Consider the following 22,000-nt stretch of genomic DNA (forward strand, 5'->3'; position numbering starts at 1 on the left):
TATGATCTCATGGTTTTTGAGTTCAAGCCTTGTATTGGGCTTTGCAGTGACAGTGCGGAGGCTGCTTGTGGTTCTCTGTCTGCCACTCCCCTGCTTGCTGTCTCTTCGAAAGTGAACATTAAAAAACGAAAAAAAGGAAAGTGGTCCAGTTTCATTCTTCTGCATGTAGCCATCCAGTTATCCCAACACCATTTGTTGAAGAGACTTTTTTCCATTGGATGTTCTTTCCTGCTTCGTCAAGGATGAGTTGACCATATAGTTCTGGATCTATTTCTGGGTTTTCTATTCTGTTGCATTGATCTGTGTGTCTCTTCTTGTGCCAATACCATACTGCCTTCATCACTACAGCTTTGTAATATAGCTTGAAATCTGGAATTGTGACCCCTTTAGTTTTGTTTTTCTTTTTCAGGATTGCTTTGGTTATTTGGGGTCTTTTGTGGTTCCATACAAATTTTAGGGTTGTTCTAGCTCTGAAGAATGCTGGTGGTATTTAGATAGGGATTGCATTAAGTGGGTAGATTGCTTTGGGTAGTACAGATATTTTAACAATGTTTGTTCTTCCAACTCATGAGCATGGAATGCTTTTCCATTCCTTTATGTTCTCTTCTATTTCTTTCATAAGTGTTTTATAGTTTTCAGATTGTAGATCTTTTACCTCTTTAGTTAGGCTTATTCCTAGGTATCTTCCTGTTTTTGGTGTAATTGCACATGAGATCAATTTCTTGATTTCTTTTTCTGCTGTTCGTTATTGGTATATAGAAATGCAGTAGATTTCTGCATGTTGATTTTATATCCTTTGACTTTGCTGAATTAATGTATTCTAGCACTTTTTAGTGGGGTTTCGGGTTTTCTGCATTGAGTATTATGTCACCTTTAAATAATGGAAGTTTGACTTCTTCGTTACCAGTTTGGATGTCTTTTATTTCTTTTTGTTGTCTGATTACTGAGGCTAAGACTTCCCGTACTATGTTAACTAGTAATGGTGAAAATGGACTTTTTAAAAAAATTTTTATTTATTAATTTTGAGAGAGAGAGCGCGAGAGGCAAAGAGAGGGAAAGAAAGAATCCCAAGTAGGCCCCATTCTGTCAGCACATGCAGGGCTCAGTCCCACAAATCATGAGATCATGGCCTGAGCTGAAATCAAGAGTTGGTCGCTTAACCAGTTGAACCAGTCACGTGCCCAAGAGTGAACATCCTTGTCTTATTCCTGATTGTATGGAAAAGGCTCTTAGTTTTTCCCCATTGAGGATGATATTAGCTGTGGGTCTTTTGTATATGGTCTTTATGATATTGAGGTATGTTCCATCTCTCCCTACTTTGTTCATGGTTTTTATTAACAATGGTGGCTGTATTTTGTCAAATACTTTTCCTGCATCTGTTGACAGAATCATATGTTCTTATCCTTTCTTTTATTAATGTGGTGTATCACATTGATTGATTTACATATGTTGAACCAGCCCCACAGCCTAGGAGTAAACCCCACTTGATCATGGTGAATAATTCTTTTAATGTACTGTTGAATTTGATTTGCTAGTATCTTGTTGAGAATTTTTGCATCCAGGCTCATCAGGGATATTGGCCTGTAATTCTCCTTTTTCGTGGGGTCTTTGTCAGGTTTTGGAATCAAGGTAATGCTGGCTATGTAGAATGAGTTTGGAAGTTTTCCTTCTATTTCTATTTCTTGGAACAGTTTGAGAATAGGTATTAGCTCTTCTTTAAATGTCTGGTATAATATGCCTGAGAAGCCATGTGGCCCAGGATTCTTGTTTGTTGGAAGATTTTTTTTTTTTAATGTTACTTATTTATTTTGAGGGAGAGAGGGAGGGAGGGAGGATAGGGGAGAGGTGGAGAGAGGGAGAGACAGAATTCCAAGCAGTCTCCACACTGTCCATGCAGAACTTGACGGGGAGGCTCAAACTCATGAACCGTGAGATCATGACATGAGCCGAAATCAAGAGTCAGATGCCCATAGGCACCCTGTTGGGAGATTTTTGATTACTGATTCAATTTCTTTGCTGGTTATGGGTCTGTTCAAATTTTCTATTTCTTCCTGTTTCTGTTTTGCAGGGAATTTTTTCCAGATTGCACAGTTTTTTTGGCATATAATTTTTCATAGTATTCTCTTATAATTGTATTTCTGTGGTGTTGGTTGTGATCTCTTCCATTCATGATTTTATCTATTTGGATCCTTTCTCTCTTCTTTTTGGTAAGTCTGGCTACGGTTTTATCAATGTCATTAATTCTTTCAAAGAACCAACTCTTAGTTTCATTGATCTGCTCTACTGTTTTTGTTGCTGTTTGTTTGTTTCTGTATCATTTATTTCTCCTCTAATCTTTATTATTTCCCTTCTGCTGGCTTTAGGCTGCATTTGCTGTTCCATTTCTAGCTCCTTTAGGTTTAAGGTTAGGTTTGGGACCTTTCTTGCTTCTTGAGGTAGGCCTGATTTGCAATATAATTCCCTCTTAGGACTTCCTTTGCTGCATCCCAAAGGTTTTGGACAGTCATCTTTTTATTTTCATTTGCTTCCATATATTTTTTTATTTCTTTAATTTTCTGGTTAACCCATTCATTCTTTAGTAGGATGTTCTTTAACATCCATGTATTTGAGGGATTTCCAAATTTTTTCTTGTGGTTGACTTCAAGTTTCATAGCATTATATTCCAGAAATATGCATGGTACGATCTTGATCTTTTTGTACTTGTTGAGGGCTGATTCGTGACCCAGTATGTGATCTATTCTGGAGAATGTTCCATGTGCACTCGAAAGGAATGTGTATTCTGTTGCTTTAGGAAGAAATGTTCTGAATATATCTGTTAAGTCCATCCTGTCTGGTGTGTCATTCAAAGCCATTGTTTCCTTGTTGATTTTCTGCCTAAGTGAACTGTTCATTGCTGTTACATGAGGTGTTAAAGTCCCTTACTATTATTGTATTATTATCAATGAGTTTCCTTCTGTTTGTTATTCATTGCTTTATATATTTGGGTGTTCTCAGGTTGGGGCATAAATATAGCCCTCTTAATTATGATATAATGCCCTCCTTCATCTCTTTGTACAGTCTTTGTTTTAAATTTTTTTTTTTTCAACGTTTATTTATTTTTGGGACAGAGAGAGACAGAGCATGAACAGGGGAGGGGCAGAGAGAGAGGCAGACACAGAATCGGAAACAGGCTCCAGGCTCCGAGCCATCAGCCCAGAGCCCGACGCGGGGCTCGAACTCACGGACCGCGAGATCGTGACCTGGCTGAAGTCGGACGCTTAACCGACTGCGCCACCCAGGCGCCCCTGTACAGTCTTTGTTTTAAAATCTACTTTGTCTGATATAAGTAGGGCTACTCCCACATTCTTTTGACATTCATTAGCATGCTAGATAGTTCTCCATCCTCCCCTAAAGAATCTGCAGGTGTCTTTAGGTCTAAAATGAGTCTCTTCTAGGTAGCATATAGATGAATCTTGTTTTGTTTATCCATTCTGGCACCTTTTGTCTTTTGATTGGAGCATGTAGTCCATTTACATCCAGAGTAATTATTGAAAGATATGAATTTAGTGCCATTGTGTTACCTGTTCCTGGTGATGCTCTTTGGTCCTTTCTAATCTTCATTGCTTTTGGTCTTTTTTTTTTTCCTCAAAGAATTCCCCTTAAAATTTCTTACACAGTTGATTTAGTGGTCACAAATTCCTTTAGTTCTTGTTTGTCTGGGAAACTATTTCTCTTTGTATTTTGAATGACAGCCTTGCCAGATACAGTATTCTTGGCTGAATATTTTTCCATTCAGCACATTGAATATATCTTGCCACTCCTTTCTGACCTGCCAAGTTTCTATGGACAGTTCTGCAAATCTGATCTATCTTCCCTTGTAGGTTAAGGACTTTTTTTCCCTTGCTGTTTGCAGGATTCTTTCCTTATCAGTGGATTTTGTGAATTTGACTACATGTGTTGGCAATGCCTGGCTTTTGTTGAATTTAATGAAGGTTCTCTGTGCTTTTGGATTTTAATGTCTGTGTCCTTCCCCAGATTAGGGAAGTTTTTAGCTATAATTTGCTCACGTAAACCTTCTGCCACTTTTTCTCTCTTTTCATCTTCTGGGACTCTTATGATACAAATGTTGTATATTTTAATAAATCACTGTGTTATAAGTCTTTGTGATCCCTGACCTTTGTTTCCCTCTTTTCAGCTTCATTATTTTCCATAATTTTATCTTCTATATTGCTAATTTGCTCCTCTGCCTTGTTCCATCCTTGTTTTTGTGGCCTTCATTTGGGTTTGTATCTCGGTTATAGCATTTTTAATTTTGGCCTGACAAGATTTTAGTTCTTTTATCTCTGCAGAAAGGGATTCTCTGATGTTTTCTATGCTTTTTTCAAACCCAACTAGTATCCTTATAGTTAGTTCAGACATCTTACTTATGTCTACATTGATTAAATCCCTGGCTGGCATTTCTTCCTGTTCTTTCTTTTGAGGTAAATTCCTCTGTCTTGTCATTTTAGAGGAAGAAAAACAATAATAATAATAACAGGATGAAATAAAAATTTTAAATTAAATTTCTATCAAATAAAGGAAGGTAGGCCTAAGCTTGTTTTGGTCTGCTTAAGAGAAGCTTGAAGGAAAAAAGAAAAGAGAAAAAAAATTAAAAATTAAAAAAATAATAAATTTTGTTCATTCTGCATCCAAGAAATAAAAGAAAAAAAACAACAAAAAAACAGAAGCAACAACAGCAAATGAACAACAACAACAAAAAACCCAAACGAAGCTAGATCACCTGGAGCTGAAATTTTGCAGCAGTCTATGATCAGCAGACTGAGCTCATGGAAGGCATTGGTGTTCTTCTGGGGGAGTGGCCTGTTTCTCTGATTCTCGAATGGACTTAATCCTAGTGGAGATGTGCCTGGAAGGCACAGGTGGCCGGTACTTGGTTTAACAGTTCTGTTCTCCACTTGGTGGCGCTGTTTATCTCACTAGGGTAGATACTTCTTGGTGGGCTAATGGTAAAAATGGCTTCACTCTGCTCTCTAGTCTCCAGAGTGGGATGTTTGTGCCCACACAGATGGATGATCAGTCTCCCCTCCTGTGTCCTCAGCTCCCTGCCTTTCCCGTCTGTGTCCTAGCTGTCTGCCTACCAGGAAGCACCTCTCCAGAGTTTTGTCTCAGGTGAGGCTGTTTTGGAACCCCACACTTCAGAGACCCCCACGGTTTGAAACCACAGTGATCTGAGGGAGCATCTCACCATCCTGTGGCCAGGGCCAGCTTGTCACTGGAAATAGTCGCATCACCATGCTGTGGCAGTGGCTCAGTTTATGGTAAATCACAACACACAGCTGGCACCAGGATTTGCTGCCCTCAGCTGACATCATTGTTCTTATATGGGTGAATGTGGTAGCTTGATGGCACCCACTAGGTCTTTTGCCTGGGGAGAGAGCTTATCACCTGTACCAAATGCACTCCAAGCAGGGGAACTGCTTCTCCCCGGGGGACCCAGGGGATCCTTGGACACTGCTGCCTGCTCCTGGTGTTCCACCCTGCTTTTTTGCCAGAGCACCAGCCAGGCTGAGCTCTGAAACTTTAGACACTGCTGTGTATAAAAACGGATAGTAGTGATACCTTCTCCTTTTTCCTTTGTCATTGCTTTTGGGGAACAGTCTTCTTGTGCAGACCCCTGTTCATGTTTTCACTCCCCCTCTAGCTGCTTTCAGGGGAGTGTCTTCTTGCACAAACTCAATACGCTGCTCTCTCTCACCCTGTGCCTTTCTCCTCTCTGTGAAAATGGCTCCTTCCCCTCTGCTGTACCACAGCCCTTCTCTCCCTCAATTCACCTCTCTGCGCTGTACCTGCAGTGTTCTCTCCCTCAAATTATGTAGGTTGTTCTATCAATCCTCACATCGATTTCCTAGGTGTTCAGAATGGTTTAATGTTGATCTAGCTGTGTTTAGGGGACAAGTCCAGAGTCCTCTTACTACTCCACGTTCTTAACTCCCCATTTTTTAAATTCTTAATGTAAGTGCTTAGATTACTGATTTTACACCAGTCGTCTAGTTAAATTAATTAAACATTTAAAGCAATAAAAAATTTTAAACACTGCGTTAGCTACATTTCACAAATTTTTAGACATCTGTTTTCATCATCTAGCTGTAAGTATTTTCTAATTTCTCTTGTGATTTCTTCCATCATCCAAGGATTATTTAGAACTGTCTTATTTAATTTTCAAATATTTGTGGTTCCTAGACATGTTTATTGCTAGTAACTTCTAATTTCCTTCCATTTTGTCAGAGAACATTCTGGATAATTTTACTCTTTAAATTTACTGAGACTTATTTTATAGCCCAGCATATGGTCTATCTTGGTGGATCTTTGTGCACTTGAACAGAATGTGTATTGTAAACTTGTTAAGTCAGGATGACTAATAGTATTTTAAGATGACTTGTATCATTACTGATTTTTGTGTCTAGTTCTATCAGTTGCTGATAGTGATTTTTTAAAAATTTATTTGTTGTCTGGTTGTAGTCCTTGCATGCAAGGTGTTGAAATCTCCATCTAAGAGTGTAGATTGGTCTGTTTCTTACTTTAATTCCCTGAACATTTGCTTATTATATTTTGAAGCTCTGGTATTAAGCATGTACGTGTTTACAACTGCTTTGTCTTCCTAATGAAATGTTCCTCTTTGTCTCTGGAAGTATTGTTTTCTCGAAGTCTGTTATATGTGATATTAATATAGCCATTCCAGCCTTCTTATGCTTGTAATTTATATGATAAATCTTTTTTCTTTAATCAGTTTTTAATAAGCGCCTTATTGAGTTATAATTCACTTACTGTGCAATTCAGTTGTACACATTAGCAGTCACTACCATTTCCCTCCAGTCCTAGGCAGCCGCTAGTAAATTTTATTTTTCTGTGAATTTGCCTATTTTGGGAATTTCATGTAAATAGAGTCATACAATATGTGGCCTCTTGTGACTATTTTTTCACTTAGTATAATGTTTTCAGGTTTTATCTATTTTGTAGCATGTATCAGTACTTCATTTTTTTGTGTGTCAGCTAATCTGTTGAGTGAATATACCACATTTTATCTATTCTTTTTGGGTATTTTGGGTAATTTCCATTTTTTGACTATTATGAGAAATGCTGCTATGAACATTCATGAGTAAGCTTTTGCGTAGACACAGGTTTTCATTTCTTTTTGCTATGTATCTAGTAGTGAAATTCTAGGTCACATAGTAACTGTGTGTAACCTTTGACCTCACCAACTCTGTATATGCTCACCACAATTATATCTACCATCTGTCATCATACAATGTTACTGCAGTACCATTGACTGTATTCCCTATGCTGATTTATTTGTTCCATAACTAGAAACCTCTACCTTCCCATCTCTTTCACTCATTTCTCTCATCCCTCAGTCCCCTCCACTGTGGAAACCACCAGTTTGTTCTCTGTATTTATGGGTCACTTTATGATTTTTTTGTACGTTTGTTCGTTAGTTTTGGTTTTTAGATTCCACATATGGGTGAAATCATATGGTGTTGTCTTTCTCTGACTCATTTCATTTAGCAAAATACGCTAGGTCCATCCATGTTGTCATAAATGGCAATATCTCATTCTTTTTTTTATAGCCAAGTAATAGTCTGTTGTTTTTTGCTTATTTGAATATTTGAGTCCTCTCAAGTTAGGTCTCCACTGATTGCGTTTTCCCTTGAGAATAGGTCATATTTTGTTGGTTCTTCCTATGGTGAATAATTCTGGATTTTATCCCGGACGTTGTGAATGTTAGGTTGTGGAGACTTCAGATGCTATTATAGCCCTCCGAAGACTGATACTTCAGATGTAGAAACATTTAACCTGCTTTCACTCGAACTATAAATTTGTCTGTCTTGGGCAGCAGTTTATTTTTCTTAATGTTTTACTGGCTTCTTGTAGTCTGTACTAGCCTGTGATTCTTTTTTTTAATTTTTTTTTTTCAACGTTTTTTATTTATTTTTGGGACAGAGAGAAACAGAGCATGAACGGGTGAGGGGCAGAGAGAGAGGGAGACACAGAATCGGAAACAGGCTCCAGGCTCCGAGCCATCAGCCCAGAGCCTGACGCGGGGCTCGAACTCACAGACCGCGAGATCGTGACCTGGCTGAAGTCGGACGCCCAACCGACTGCGCCACCCAGGCGCCCCTAGCCTGTGATTCTTTAGGCTCACAGGTCTATGGTTTTTCTACCTGAAACTTCAGATTCCCTACGTACTGCTGATTGTGTTAAGCTCTCAAGTGAAAAAAACCATAAAAATAGAAACACCCTGTTCTGGTCATTTTTTCTAAGTGTCAACTATAGAATAAGCCAGCTTTTGTTCACTTTCCAGGGTGTCCAAATAGTTTTTGTTTATTGTTGTTCACATTTTTCCTAGAGTTTGTGATTGCTGTCCTGAAAATCAACCTTGTCGGAACTTATTTGTCCATACCAGAAGCTGAATTTCCTGTCTTTAATTCTAAACATACCTAGTTTATAAACTCTTAATCTTGTAAAAAGTCATAATGTTTTAGGAAATATCACATTTAAATCTTCTATACTGAATTGAACTCTAACAAACCTTGTTGGTTCTTTTATTCTAGACTTCCGATTCTTTAATAAGTAATGTGCCCGAGAAAGATCTCAGACCAAAAAGAGATACGGATATGACTTCTGAAAGCGAATATGGAAACAGAAAAGAATGTAATAGGAGAATTCCTCGAAGATCAAAAATCCCATACTATTCCAAAACTATTCAGACTATTAAGCACCACAACAAAAACAACCCTTTTATGAGGTAATTGTTTTAGTTTTAGAAATTTGAATAAGGCACAGAGATACAAGTTAATACTGTTGGCTTGTTCCTTTAAATCTTAGAGCGATATTTCTTACTTTTCTAATGTCAGAGATTTGACTTTTCAGCCTTGCTGGCTCAGAGTTGATCAGCATGTTTATATACATTTATACAAAAGGATCCCTTTCTCTGATAGACCGTCATTACCTAAGTTGTGTAAAGTAGAATAAATACTATACATTTCCGAGTTATTACCTGTGTTTTTCTCTTTGCAGTTGTAATCGTAAAATGAAACAACCTTTCTTTAAAGACTTATATGTAAGATCATCTTTAGCAAACTGTAATACATTAGAAGAATCAGAAGAACAGAAAAAGGAGCTCATTAAAGTAGACAATAGTAGCTCAGAAGACACCACTTACCGGGTATGGCATAGGAGATTAAGAAAAAATGAATGTGAATAATCTTAGTTTTAAATGTAGAATTAGTCCTAGTAAAATAATGCATGTTTTTATGAGCAAAAAATACTGCATATAATTTTATTAGGGTGATGGTTTGGGTTGTTTTTCCCTTCCTGATTTGCAGATTTTGTATAACACTATTTTTGCAAATTGTAAAGGAATGAAAATTATACATTTATCTAAGGTCAGATTTTGGTGAAATCATTTATCTTATGGAGAAAAAAACATCAGAATTTTCAAAGTCTTATTTCTTAAAACAGTGGTTCCTTTCTTTTGGGTCTCAGACCCTTTTAAATTTCTAAGGAAATTTATGGGTCTTCTCTGAGAAGTCTACTTTACACCCTCAAAAAATGTGTATAATTTCAAGGTTTTCACATACTCTGCTGAAACCCAATTTTGGATGCATAGATCCCAGATTAAGAGGGCTTTAAGGGCACTCAGTAGAGCGTACAACTCTTTATCTCGGCGTCGTGAATTTGAGCCCTGCGTTGGGCAGGGAGCTTAACTTAAAAAGAAAAAAAAAAAAGGCCCTTAGAAATTTAAATATTCTTCAGTATTTGCCTTAATCATTCTCATGTTGTTAAGAATTTTAGTACACATTGATTTATATTTTCCATCAATTTGCCCTTGCTTTATTTGTGAAGTGCTACTTACACTTTCAATTGTAATGTGCATTATTGTTCCAGTAGAATAATTGCTTTTTAACCTGTATCACACCTTTCATGCCATTGGTTTCCTCCCCCTGTTCTCAAGTATAGAGGCTTTAATGTTTGAAAGATAATAATCACTAGGACAATAATAATACCAGCTAACTTTTATTGAGTGGCTATTATGTACCAGGCACTGTTCTCCACTGTTCTATATAGTGCTTTACTTCCATTAGTTTGTTTAATTCTTACCACAGCCCTTTAAATTAGATAACTATTATTTCTATATTACAAATGATAAAATTGAGGCAGTGAAAGGTTAGGTAACTTTTCTAGGTTCACATAACCCTATTGTTTTCTTTCAGACACTCCTTCAACAACTAGACCAAGAGAGAGAGAAGAGGTGGAAAGCTGAACAAGCTGAAAAGAAACTTAGGAATTATATTGATGAACTGCACAAACATGCAAAGGAGAAAAAAGGTTTTCATACCCTGGCTATGCTCACCACAGATAGGTAAGGGCAAAGTCTGTAAATCTAACTTAGAACTGGAGTACCTCAGTTTACGCTAGCTGTAGTAAGACCAAAAACAATGTATGTGGTTTTAGTTTGTTTTGAACTCATTTTATTTAAAGATTTAATGCTTTATAAGTTTTTTTTGCAAATGAAGGATTCAGGGTACACTTATTTGCCGTCAAGCTGCAGCCCTCAAGCTGAGAAGTGTTAGATAAATTTAAGTATTATAAGTGAAGAAGAGCAAGAGACTGGAACAGGGATTGGCAGTTTTTTCCTGTAAAGTGTTGGTTTCTGTTAAGGGTAGGGATTGGCGAACTTTCAGCTTTGGAGGTCATATTTGGTCTCTGTTGCATTTTCTCTTCTGCAGTGGGCTTTGGTACCAGATAGCCCAAGTTTCTTATTCTGGTATTTCTGTTTTTCCATCTTATCCATTTCCATTTCCCATTTTATCTGTTTTTTTTTTTTTTTTTTTTTTTTGTCCTGTATGTATTCTTTAATGCAGGTTTGTCTTACTCCATTCTGTAAGAATACCAGTTTTCTGAAATTACAGTAACGTCATCTTCTGTTTCCTGTAGGTAATTATTTCTAAAGTGATACTTTTCCTCAAACGGTTACAAGACTTTTCTCCATAGTTCTTGTTGATTTATGTGTCTTATCCTTGAATGAGCACACTGTTTCTAGATTCAGTATTTGCCAACAGATAGCGTTTGGGAAGTTGTTCTCAGTTCCATTTCCTATCTGTTTGTACAGTGGATAAATTCCCTTCTACAATCTTAATAGATTAGTTAAGTTGATGTACACAGCCCCTAGCCCAATTCCCAGGTTCTTTTAGGCATTTAACTCAAAATGTTGTGGTACTTGTGTGTTATTTTTTATTCCCCACTACCTACTTCTCTCATACTTTGTACCCACGCATTATAAGGAAAATTATGATACTCATCATGTGTTCTCTGAGAACCTCTGTTATATAAGCATGATGCATCATACTATTACTATTACTATTACTATTACTATTACTATTACCACCACCCACCAACTTCCTGCCTTATTTGTTTTGGGAAATGCTGTCTTTGATGTAAGAAGATGCTGGTCAGGGGTAAAGAAACAGAATGGATACATTAACAGTCTATGACGGCCTCAGAAAAACAGTACTCTTATTTGCATTAGGTGCATACTTAGCTAACAGTGCAGTGGTAGATTTACAGAGTCCCTGGGACCCTGAGTCATGGAAGAGAGGATAGGGGCGCCGGAGTGGCTCAGTCGGTTAAGCGGCCGACTTCGGCTCAGGTCATGATCTCGCGGTCCGTGAGTTCGAGCCCCGCGTCAGGCTCTGTGCTGACAGCTCAGGGCCTGGAGCCTGTTTCAGATTCTGTGTCTCCCTCTCTCTGACCCTCCCCCATTCATGGTCTGTCTCTCTCTGTCTCAAAAATAAATAAATGTTAAAAAAAAAAAATTTTAAAAACAAAAAATAAAAGAGAGGATATATCCTCCCCCCCCGCCCCCACCTCACACACTTTTATGAAGTTGTAGTTTTATGAGGCAAAGCGTGAGTGTTTTAGGGGTGGTTTTTATTTTAACTTAGTTTTGTTTTTCTTCTAATCAAAATTTCTTCCACACTTTGACATTATGTTTTCTCTTGTTTTTAATTGTAGGTGTATGAATTTTTGCTTTATTCTGTATTGTAGGTATTATTTAATGGGATTTTTGAGGAAGCAGTGTCTGGGGCTGCTAGCCAGCTTCCATTTAAATTGAAAGGCTTTGGGCACACTTCATCTTTATCCTTGCTTAACTTCTCCATTGTTGTCCATGTTTACCATGTTATATATTCGTTATTTTCTTAAAAATTCAGCTTCAGTCATTTCTGATTTGCCTTTTATTTATACCTCAAATGTTCGTTTGGCATTAGATCCTCACACACTTTCATATCCCCTTAAGGGACTTGGTAGGGACTCTGCATTCCTCATCCCTAATAGAGTCTAACATCTAGGTGCCATGTTCTGAATATACATTATTTCAGAAACTCAATCTTCTCTACTATGCTTTTAACGCATAACCTATAAACCCCCAAATCTTTATATGTCATCCAGATCTCCTTGATGAACAACAGATCTGATTATCTGATTATCTACCAGAAATACCTTGTGTACCTTGCTCATAAGTGTCTTAAATCAGCATGTCCACAAGTAGACTTATCCTGCTCCCTTATTTTATATTCTCTGTTCTAATAAATGATGTCTCATCCAGTCAGCCACCAAAGCTAGCAATCTAGGAATCATTTTTTTTTGCTTCTTTCTTGTTCTCATATCCCATAACCAGTTGGTATTGGTATCTTCTTTATTCTACTTGCTAGAAGATGTTGAACTATCTTTTCTTTATCCTGAGACTGTCACCTTAGTTTAGGCCCTTATCTCTTGCTTAGATGGTTGTTCTGATTGTACTGATCCGTAGCTGCTCTGCCTCATTCACCAAATATGGTGGTCCACAGAATAAAGGCTAATACTCTTTCACACCAAACTGGCGTTGAGAAAGTAAACAAAGGAAGACCAGTTCAGAGACTACTCTCAAAGGGAAGAGGAGACAGTAAGGATAAGAATTGGAGAAATGACTAGTATAGCACCTGATGGATATATGTACTTTTTTCAGTTGTGGCTTGGAAATTATAGTAAATATATATAGGAGTGGCTGCCTAGCTCAGTAATTTATTCATGAGGCTGTGTCTTTGCTGTTTGTTGTCCCATTTTCTTTTTTAAAAAAATTTTTTAAGTTTATTTATTTTGAGAGAGACAGTGCAAGTGAGGGAGGAGCAGAAAGAGAGTGGAATTGGGGAGAGACAGAATTCCAAGCAGGCTCCACACTGTCAGAGCCTGATGCGGGGCTTGAACTCATGAAACCATGAGATCATGACCGGAGCCAAAACCAAGAGTCAGAGGACGCTCAGCTGACTAAGCCACCAGGCACCCATGTTGTACCATTTTCAAACACCAGACTTGTATTCTTTCATCATTTGCCTCTCTGCCTATATAATAATGGTCAAGAGATGAACATCTGACCCAAGCTGGGTAAACGAAATGCCTTAGTCCATGGCCACAGTGATTGGTGCATACAGTGGGCATATGAACCAAATTGGACTAATCAGACCTTTCCCAGAACTCTCTTCTAAGTTGAACTAGAGAAAGATAATCTTTTCTATTTGGTCCTCAGGGCTGTTAGGATGTGAGCCCATTTCCTTCTCTCCATACTTTACAAGGAAGCCTACATTAGGAAAACAGAAACCAGCCTGTAGAGAATTACAAATAGCCCTTATGGTCTTCATGTCCTTGGTTTCAGGGGCTCCTCAGAATAGTGCACCCCATTCTCTGAATGGTCATGTAGGTCAACAGATTCTCTCTTTTAACTTAGTTAAGAGTTTTCAGTTGTAATCAAACGGTTCCAACTATTACAAAGCTGGGATCAATACTTTGTCAAAGTTAACTTCCAGGTATCTATTTATATATCAATTCTCTCTTACAGCTTTGTAACTGTATCCATGTCTCTTCCCTCTCCTTGAACTCCTTGAAGGCACAGGCTATATCTTAATCCATCTAGCTTGCTTCCCATACCTAGCATAATGTCTGAAACAAATTAGGTGTTTAATAAAGTTTTGCTGTTGAATAGCAAAGTTCATATAAGATAAAATTTTATTAATTTGTATGGAGTGTTTTCCCTTTTGGCACAGTGTTTGTTTCAGGGATGGGAGAGAGTTGTATTATATTGTTTTTCAGCCATTTTTACCTAATGAGGATTTGAAACCTACTTCAAATTTCCTCTTTACTGTAACCTTTAATGTTTACTACAATTTTTAACCTTTTGTATGTGTAATATACTTAAAACCACATTCAATTTCGCTTTAGGTTAAAGGAAATTATATATAAAGAGAGAAATTCCAAAGCACAACTCGAAGTTATGGTTCACAAACTTCAAAATGAAGTAAAAAATCTAAGTATTGAATTAATCAAAGCAAGAGATCAACAAGAGTATCACATTAGACACTTAAGAACCCTGGAAAAAGCATTAGAAAAAATGGAGAGGCAGAAGGGGCAACAGCAAGCAGCACAGGTATTTCTCTTTAAATCCGTCAACCATGTGAATTAACACGAATTCATAGCTTTCATCTTGAAACAAGTTATATTGTTATAGAGTAAACTTCAAAGATGTTAGACTATATGCAAAAAATTTAAATGTAACAATTCCTGTGGAATTCTTTCTTTTTCTTTTTTTTTTTTTTTTTAAAGATTTTATTTTGGGCACTTGGGTGGCTCAGTCGGTCAAGTGTCAGACTCTTGATTTCGTCTCAGGTTATGATCTCACGGTTCACGGGTACAAGCCCCCACATCTGGCTCTGTGCTGACAGTGCAGAGCCTACTAGGGATTCTCTCTCCCTCTCTCTCTGACCCTCCACCCCACGTCACTTTCATGCTGAAAATAAAAGTAATCTCTACACCCAATGTAGGGTTTGAACTTAGCAACCCCCCGATCAAGAGTCGGATGCTCTACCAACTGAGCCAATCAGGCCCCCCACTCCCCACCGTGGAGTTATTTCTGACTAGCACTTGCAAAGCAGTTTTAAGAATAGTTGGTGGAAATATTGGAGGCTATTAGGCTTATGTTCTGGGAGCCAAGTTTTAAAAGTCTCTTTGGGGATCCCGAAGATATTTCATTTTCATGCCTTTTGAGTGGAAGTTAGTGAGGTCTATGATGTAACTAAACAATAGTTAATGCTAGTCCGATGCTTCTAAGACTGTACTTTTATGTGACCATGGCATCATTAATTTAATAAATTTGGAAAAAAATCAACTTAGTCACCAGGTTCTATTTAGAAGTCAGTCTTCTTTGGGGAAGTAGCATTAAAATAGAAGCAGGGAGAGTATTATCTAAATACTGTAATGTATATATTTACTCAGATACGACTTATCCAAGAGATGGAGCTCAAAGCTGCTGCTGCTGATAGAGAAATAAACTTACTTAGAACTTCTCTTCATCAAGAAAAGGAACAAGTACAACAACTTCATGAAGTTCTTACATTGAAAGAACAAGAACACAGGTAAATGAAAAATACATCAGGAAAATGACTTTTAAAAATAGAGAAAGAAAGCTTCTTGGTTCCTCCCTACCTTACTCACTTACCTAAAGCTAGACTGATTGATCAGTGCTGAAGTCTGACAGAATTAGCTCATGGAAAATAACATGTTTAGGTATGCATTAAAAGCAGTCTTACAGAAAGAACTGATAGCTTAAAAACAAATAGGTGGCTTCATTGAGGTAAGAACTTATAATAATGAAGCTCATTTTGCATTTTTTCAAGCCCAACCAAAAGTCAGTCATTGTAGTAGAGAAAACTATTTTTTTTTTAAATTTTTTTTCTTTAATGTTTGTTTATTTTTGAGAGAGAGAGAGACAGAGACAGAGTGTGAGCAGGGGAGGGGCGGAGAGAGAGGGAGACACAGAATCGGAAGCAGGCTCCAGGCTCCGAGCTGTCAGCAAGGAACCCGATGCGGGGCTCAAACTCAGAGTGTGAGGTCATGACCTGAGCTGAAGTCGGACGCTTAACCGACTGAGCCACCCAGGCGCCCCGAGAAAACTATTTTAATTGACCCCCAGGTAACTGCCTGTCAAATTAATCAATAGCCTTTATTCCTCTGTAGTGCAGGAGTCAACAAACTTTTTCTTTGAAGGGCCAGATAGAAAATATTTTAGGCTTTGCAGGCCATACCTAACTATATTTTTGTAGTAATAAAGTAGCCATAAGCAATATGTAAATGAATGGGCATGGCTATGTTCCAATAAAAGTTTATTTCCAAAAAAAAGAGTCTCCAGCCAGATTTGGTCCATCACTTATAGTTTGCCAGCCCTGCTCTGTGGAGTCCACAATAATTTGAACACTTGCAGCTAGTTATCTACTTACTGCCCTACCAGTTGAATTGTGTATTTGCATGAGTTAATTGTGTTTGGTACCAAACCTGTTTTGTTTTTGCCCTTATGTAAATGAAATTTTTACTGTATAAATTTAAATTTTGATGCACCGGGGAAAATTGTCAACATGTGCAGGGGCAGAACGACTGTAAAAGATGAGGGGCGAAATAATTGTAAAAATCTAAAATTTTGCACTTAGTTTCCTTCGCAGATATCTTTTAACTTCTTGTTCTGATTTAAAGAAACCAAAACTAGAAATAATGGATTTTGTATTATGGGTTTGACTTATTCAGGAAAAATAGTGGAAAACTGTAAAGAATTAACTCATATTTAAATAAACTTGCCCTATATATCAAAAGACCAGTGAATACTTTCACACTTTAACTGATTTTTTTCTCTTAACCAACCACCAGTACCAGTCAGACTATATTAGTTGTATGTCACAGTTGTATGTCAAAGAAGATACAGTGAAGTAGAACTTGACTTCTACAAATGCACCTGAAGAATTTTAGAAATCATAAAATGATTCTGAACTATCTCAGTGAAGTTAAGATACAGCAGACCCCTTTTATCCCCATCACCACTGAATACATATAGTCTTTGTCTAACTACCATCCTCCGCCAGGTTGTTTTTGAAAGTGAGAAGCTGATTTTAAGTTAACAATAGAGAATATAGAATATTTAATAACTATTTAAACAGCCTTAAAGTTTTTCTTTCCTGATGAATAGCATCCTGCGATTTTTATTTGTATTTCATTCCAGGAAAGAACTTGAAACAAGGGAGTTTCTCAGTGATGCTGAGTTCCAAGAAGCCTTAGCTAAAGAAGTAGCTAAAGAAGAAAGAAAGCATGAACAAGATATAAAAGAGTACCAAGAAAAAATTGATACATTAAACCAACAGTATATGGATTTAGAAAATGAATTCCGTATTGCTTTAACTGTTGAAGCCAGAAGATTTAAAGATGTAAGAATTGGCATCTAGCTTTTTATTGAAAACAAAATCAGCAAGATATGGTTGGATGAGAGGACTACATTTTAGAATTCTAGCTTTATTGGGGCGCCTGGGTGGCGCAGTCGGTTAAGCGTCCGACTTCAGCCAGGTCACGATCTCGCGGTCCGTGAGTTCGAGCCCCGTGTCGGGCTCTGGGCTGATGGCTCAGAGCCTGGAGCCTGCTTCCGGTTCTGTGTCTCCCTCTCTCTCTGCCCCTCCCCCGTTCATGCTCTGTCTCTCTCTGTCCCAAAAATAAATAAACGTTGAAAAAAAAAAAATTTAGAATTCTAGCTTTATTTACTGTTGCCTCTATGATTTTAAGCAAATTACTTAAATTCTTAGAGCCTTAGTTTCTTCACAAAAATATAGCCACTCTTCAGTGCTGTTGCAAAAACTGAGTGAGATTATAAATGGTCAAGTAAAGACAGCACTGGAATAAGAATTGGGAAGCCTGAATTCTCCTATTTCTATAGAGCAGGGATTGGCAAACTAAAGACCCTAGGCCTATTTTTGTAAATAAAGTTTTATTAGAACACAGCCACAGAAACCAATAGTTTCTAAATATTTGGAGAACTGCTATTTATAATGCAATTTTGAAATATAGGTTAAAGATGGTTTTGAAAATGTTGCAACTGAGTTAGCAAAGAGCAAGCATGCTCTTGTTTGGGCTCAACGAAAAGAAAATGAATCTTCCTCTTTAATTAAAGATTTGACCTGTATGGTGAAGGAGCAAAAAACAAAACTTGCAGAAGTTTCGAAATTGAAACAGGAAACAGCTGCAAATTTACAGGTAAAACATTGAAACATTTTATTTCCTCTTTAATTTTTTATATCATAGTCTCATGTATATTGTGATGATTTTAATACTAAGTATATATATGATGCATATGAGAAAAGTAATATAACTAGGAGATTAAACAATGACTTCACAGATTGTATTGCTTACACTAAAATGGTATTATTTAAATAAAATAAGTGAATTTAAGAACTGTACTTAGGTAAATAGGTTCCAGTTGTCTGTGATACAGCAGAAATTGTGATGGTGATACTCAGATGGTTGAGGTTCGGGAAATGGCACACAAATTGCTGATAGTCTTGTGGTGGTGATGGTTGTCTTTAGATAGACCTAGCTATAGTAATTCTTAAATTAACCTTTTTAGTGCTGTTGTCTCAGTTTTAGACATTAGCGGTATTTTGCCCAAGAAAACTTAATTCCAGAAAGTGACCTTTAGATTATTGATATAAATGCAGGTTGAGAAATTTTGAGTATTACATGTGTAATTGCTCTTTTAAGATAACTGATATTAGAATAACATTCAGCGTTCTTAAAGGAATAGTCCCTTAAAATTTGACTTTTTATTTTATGACATACACTTATCTTAAAATGAAAACCTTTGTAATGTAAAATTTAGGAGCATTTACTTTGTATTTGGTTAGATAACAATTTTTCTCCTAAAATGCAAAAAGTAAAAAATAGAGCACTTAAATGTAATACTGTGCTTTTTTTTTTTTTTTGATGTTTTTTGGGGATATACAGAATCAAATCAACACCCTTGAAATCTTGATTGAAGATGACAAGCAGAAGAGTATTCAAATAGAACTTCTCAAGCATGAAAAAGTCCAGCTCATTTCTGAGCTAGCCGCCAAGGAATCACTAATTTATGGTTTAAGGACAGAAAGAAAAGTATGGGGGCATGAGCTGGCACAACAAGGTAAAATTTTCAAAGGGAAAATAGCTCATTCTTCTAAACCAACAATTCTGGGTATTGATGAGAAAAACAAGCGCTCATTAATTCTGCCTAAGACATACCAAAAAAAGGCAACACTTTATATGGAAGGATAAGTAAGCATTTGCCAGCCAAACAGCCAAATGAAATGCCTAAGATGTGAAATAGTTTATTACACTAGTTAGGAAGTTACAGCTCTGATTTTTTTCTTAATTTTGGTTTTCTGCCCAACATAATTTGGTTACTTTTCTGATCAGGTATACATTTACAGTGCTTCAACTAACTAAGTCATTGAAATAATTCTTACACAGTGATTTTAAATTATTTGTATAGTATGCAGTATTCATGTTTTTTCCTAAAAATTTGGTAACACTTTTGTTATACATAGAGAAATGTGAGAATAGTATATGAATGAAAACCACTGTAGGTGTAGGTATATTTACTCTTAGTCTCCTTTGTTTTCCAATCACTAAAGCAAGAGATAGACACTGTTTTATGGCCTTCATAGATTACAAATTATGAATAGCTAGATGTTGGTCTTAGTGGAGAATTGCTCATTTGTCCATTCCATATAAGAATCTTTAATATGATTGTTTGAATGTCATAAGCTGATCAATTAAATATCACATGTCTGAGTTACTTGTTTTTGATTTGTGGCTTTAGGTTTTCCAAATAGCCACAGGTGTTTAAAGGGCCTTTTGGTTCTTTTCCCGTTTCCTTTTATATTATGCTTTATGTATTTTGGGTTTTTATTCAGTTTTTCTTTTTATTTACTTTTTATTTACATTGCTAAATTAGATATTCATAAAATACAAATCCTCCAAGATCTTTAAAAGTTTGTAACTCATGATGTTTATTTCTCAGGATCGTCTCTAGCCTTAAATCGTGGCAAATTAGAGGCTCAAAATGAAAGTTTATGTAGAGAGAATGAGTCTCTGAGAAAGGCAAATGAACGTGATAATGATGCATTAAGAATTAAGTGCAAAATCATAGAAGACCAAACTGAAACCATTGGAAAATTAAAAGTTGTAAGTTTGATACTTTATTTTGGGAAAAGAGCATGTGGCAGTTTTGTAAATCTGTGGATCAGAGTATCGAATAAATATCTGTCTCAGTGAATCCCAACTGTTGTGGAATTTGGGACATTATCAGATGTTTCCTTATGTAATCTATGCCCTTTGCCTTTTAAAATGACTGTATGGCCTTTATTAACTTTAAATTACTTTTATCTCAGAATTTTATGGGATGTTATCATGGTCCTGTGAAATAACTGAAAATAATGTCATTAAAGGGTTAGGAATCTTAAGAAAATTAATGTTTTAGGGGCGCCTGGGTGGCGCAGTCGGTTAAGCGTCCGACTTCAGCCAGGTCACGATCTCGCGGTCCGTGAGTTCGAGCCCCGCGTCGGGCTCTGGGCTGATGGCTCGGAGCCTGGAGCCTGTTTCCGATTCTGTGTCTCCCTCTCTCTGCCCCTCCCCCGTTCATGCTCTGTCTCTCTCTGTCCCAAAAATAAATAAATGTTGAAAAAAAAAAATTTAAAAAAAAAAAAGAAAATTAATGTTTTATATGTTTAAAATATCCATTTAGAGCACTGTTTAGGATCTTCTAATATTGCTAAATTCTGAAAATTGTGACAAAACCCAACTATTCTGTATTTAAAAGTAGAAATAGTTTGTAAAACTATGCTTGTTCCCAGGGGAAACCATTTCACCTTCTTCTCCAATATGGCATATCTTAATAGAGAATACTACTAGGTTCACTTGTTTCAAAGTATGTTACATGAAAATTTTCCAGAGAAATTTTTTGAAAGTTATCTTGAGTACTGAATCAAATTTGATCTCCAAAATTTTCTTCTAGAGATTATCTTAAAGTGTAAAACTGAGCCTGGCTGGCTCAGTGGGTTAAGTGTTCAACTCTTGATTTCAGCTCAAATCATAATCTCAGGGTTCGTGAGATTGAGCCCTGCGTTGGGCTCCACACTAACAGTGAGGAGCCTGCTTGGGATTCTCTCTCTCCCTCTCCTTCTCTTTCTGCCCCTCCTCCACTCACACATGTTCTCTCTCTCTCTCTCTCTCTCTCTCTCTCTCTCAAAACAAATATTTTTTTAAAAAGTGTAAAAACTGAGAAAGGAGTATTTTAAAAACTTCTAAATGAGATTATCACCCATTAAAAGTAACAACTCATTCTTCAGAGTAGCTATAACTGCCTAAGATTTAATTTTCTTTTTCTTAGTCATTTTTAAGAAACTCCTTGAGAACTTGACTTTACCAAGTACAGAAAATAAATCTGTATCACCATGTTGCTATATCCTTAGCTAGGTTTAGACCATGAATGCCTGAATTGTATCACTCTAAGCAATTACATTGTTGTTCACTCCATTGAAATTTGGTTTCAGTATGTCCAAAATTTCAAATATATCTGTCATACATGACAACGTGCAGTGAAAATTATTGAAATTTTTTAGCAGTAAGCCTTTTTTCTTGTTTTAAAATTCTAGCCAAACCTATTTTCCTTTGAGTTAAGCTAAGTATGAAACAGAAAGACTTGTGATTTGCTTTTTAGATTTCACAAAGCAAAGCAGGGGATACTATGGGTACAAGACACTGATTTGACAAAGCTACTTCTACAGAAGACTACTGCCTTCTTGTCAGTCTCAGGGCAGGAAGGAAATGACTAGTAATGAATGATACAGTGGAGCCAAAACACTGTTGAGTTTTAGTTTTAGAGTTTTGGTTTTAAAAAAAAAAAGTTCAGATTTTTCAACCCATCATTCTTTTCCCATAACTTACTGCATTTACTTTAGAGAACACTGCACAGCCTCACAGGTGTGAGTATTAGGGTGCTTTCCCACCAACCATGTAACAGAGAGAGATAGTTAGGCATAATTTCTTTCAGCAGTAAATTCATCTAAAACCGATAATGACCTTTATCTAT

The 22,000-nt window shown here is 36.8% G+C and overlaps 1 protein-coding gene across 3 annotated transcripts in view; it reads left to right on the top strand.

Annotated features, from left to right (window-relative positions):
- LRRCC1 (leucine rich repeat and coiled-coil centrosomal protein 1) overlaps positions 1-22,000 on the top strand; it is a 47,388-nt gene that overhangs the window by 16,573 nt on the left and 8,815 nt on the right. For 2 of the 3 annotated variants that reach the window (XM_047074086.1, XM_047074088.1), the window contains 9 exons: positions 8,589-8,782; positions 9,055-9,202; positions 10,251-10,399; positions 14,290-14,494; positions 15,340-15,479; positions 17,111-17,312; positions 17,944-18,129; positions 18,877-19,051; positions 19,931-20,094. In XM_047074086.1, the coding sequence (XP_046930042.1) occupies positions 8,589-8,782; positions 9,055-9,202; positions 10,251-10,399; positions 14,290-14,494; positions 15,340-15,479; positions 17,111-17,312; positions 17,944-18,129; positions 18,877-19,051; positions 19,931-20,094 (1,563 nt within the window). Of the gene's footprint in view, positions 1-5,069; positions 5,149-8,588; positions 8,783-9,054; positions 9,203-10,250; positions 10,400-14,289; positions 14,495-15,339; positions 15,480-17,110; positions 17,313-17,943; positions 18,130-18,876; positions 19,052-19,930; positions 20,095-22,000 lie in introns of those variants that run through there. The other variant, XM_047074087.1, reaches the window with a different exon arrangement.

Source organism: Lynx rufus, unplaced genomic scaffold (genome assembly GCF_022079265.1).
Source record: "Lynx rufus isolate CCGP_SWC_20201006 ecotype Redwood Valley unplaced genomic scaffold, mLynRuf1.p SCAF_12, whole genome shotgun sequence".
Classification (NCBI taxonomy): Eukaryota; Metazoa; Chordata; class Mammalia; order Carnivora; family Felidae; genus Lynx; species Lynx rufus.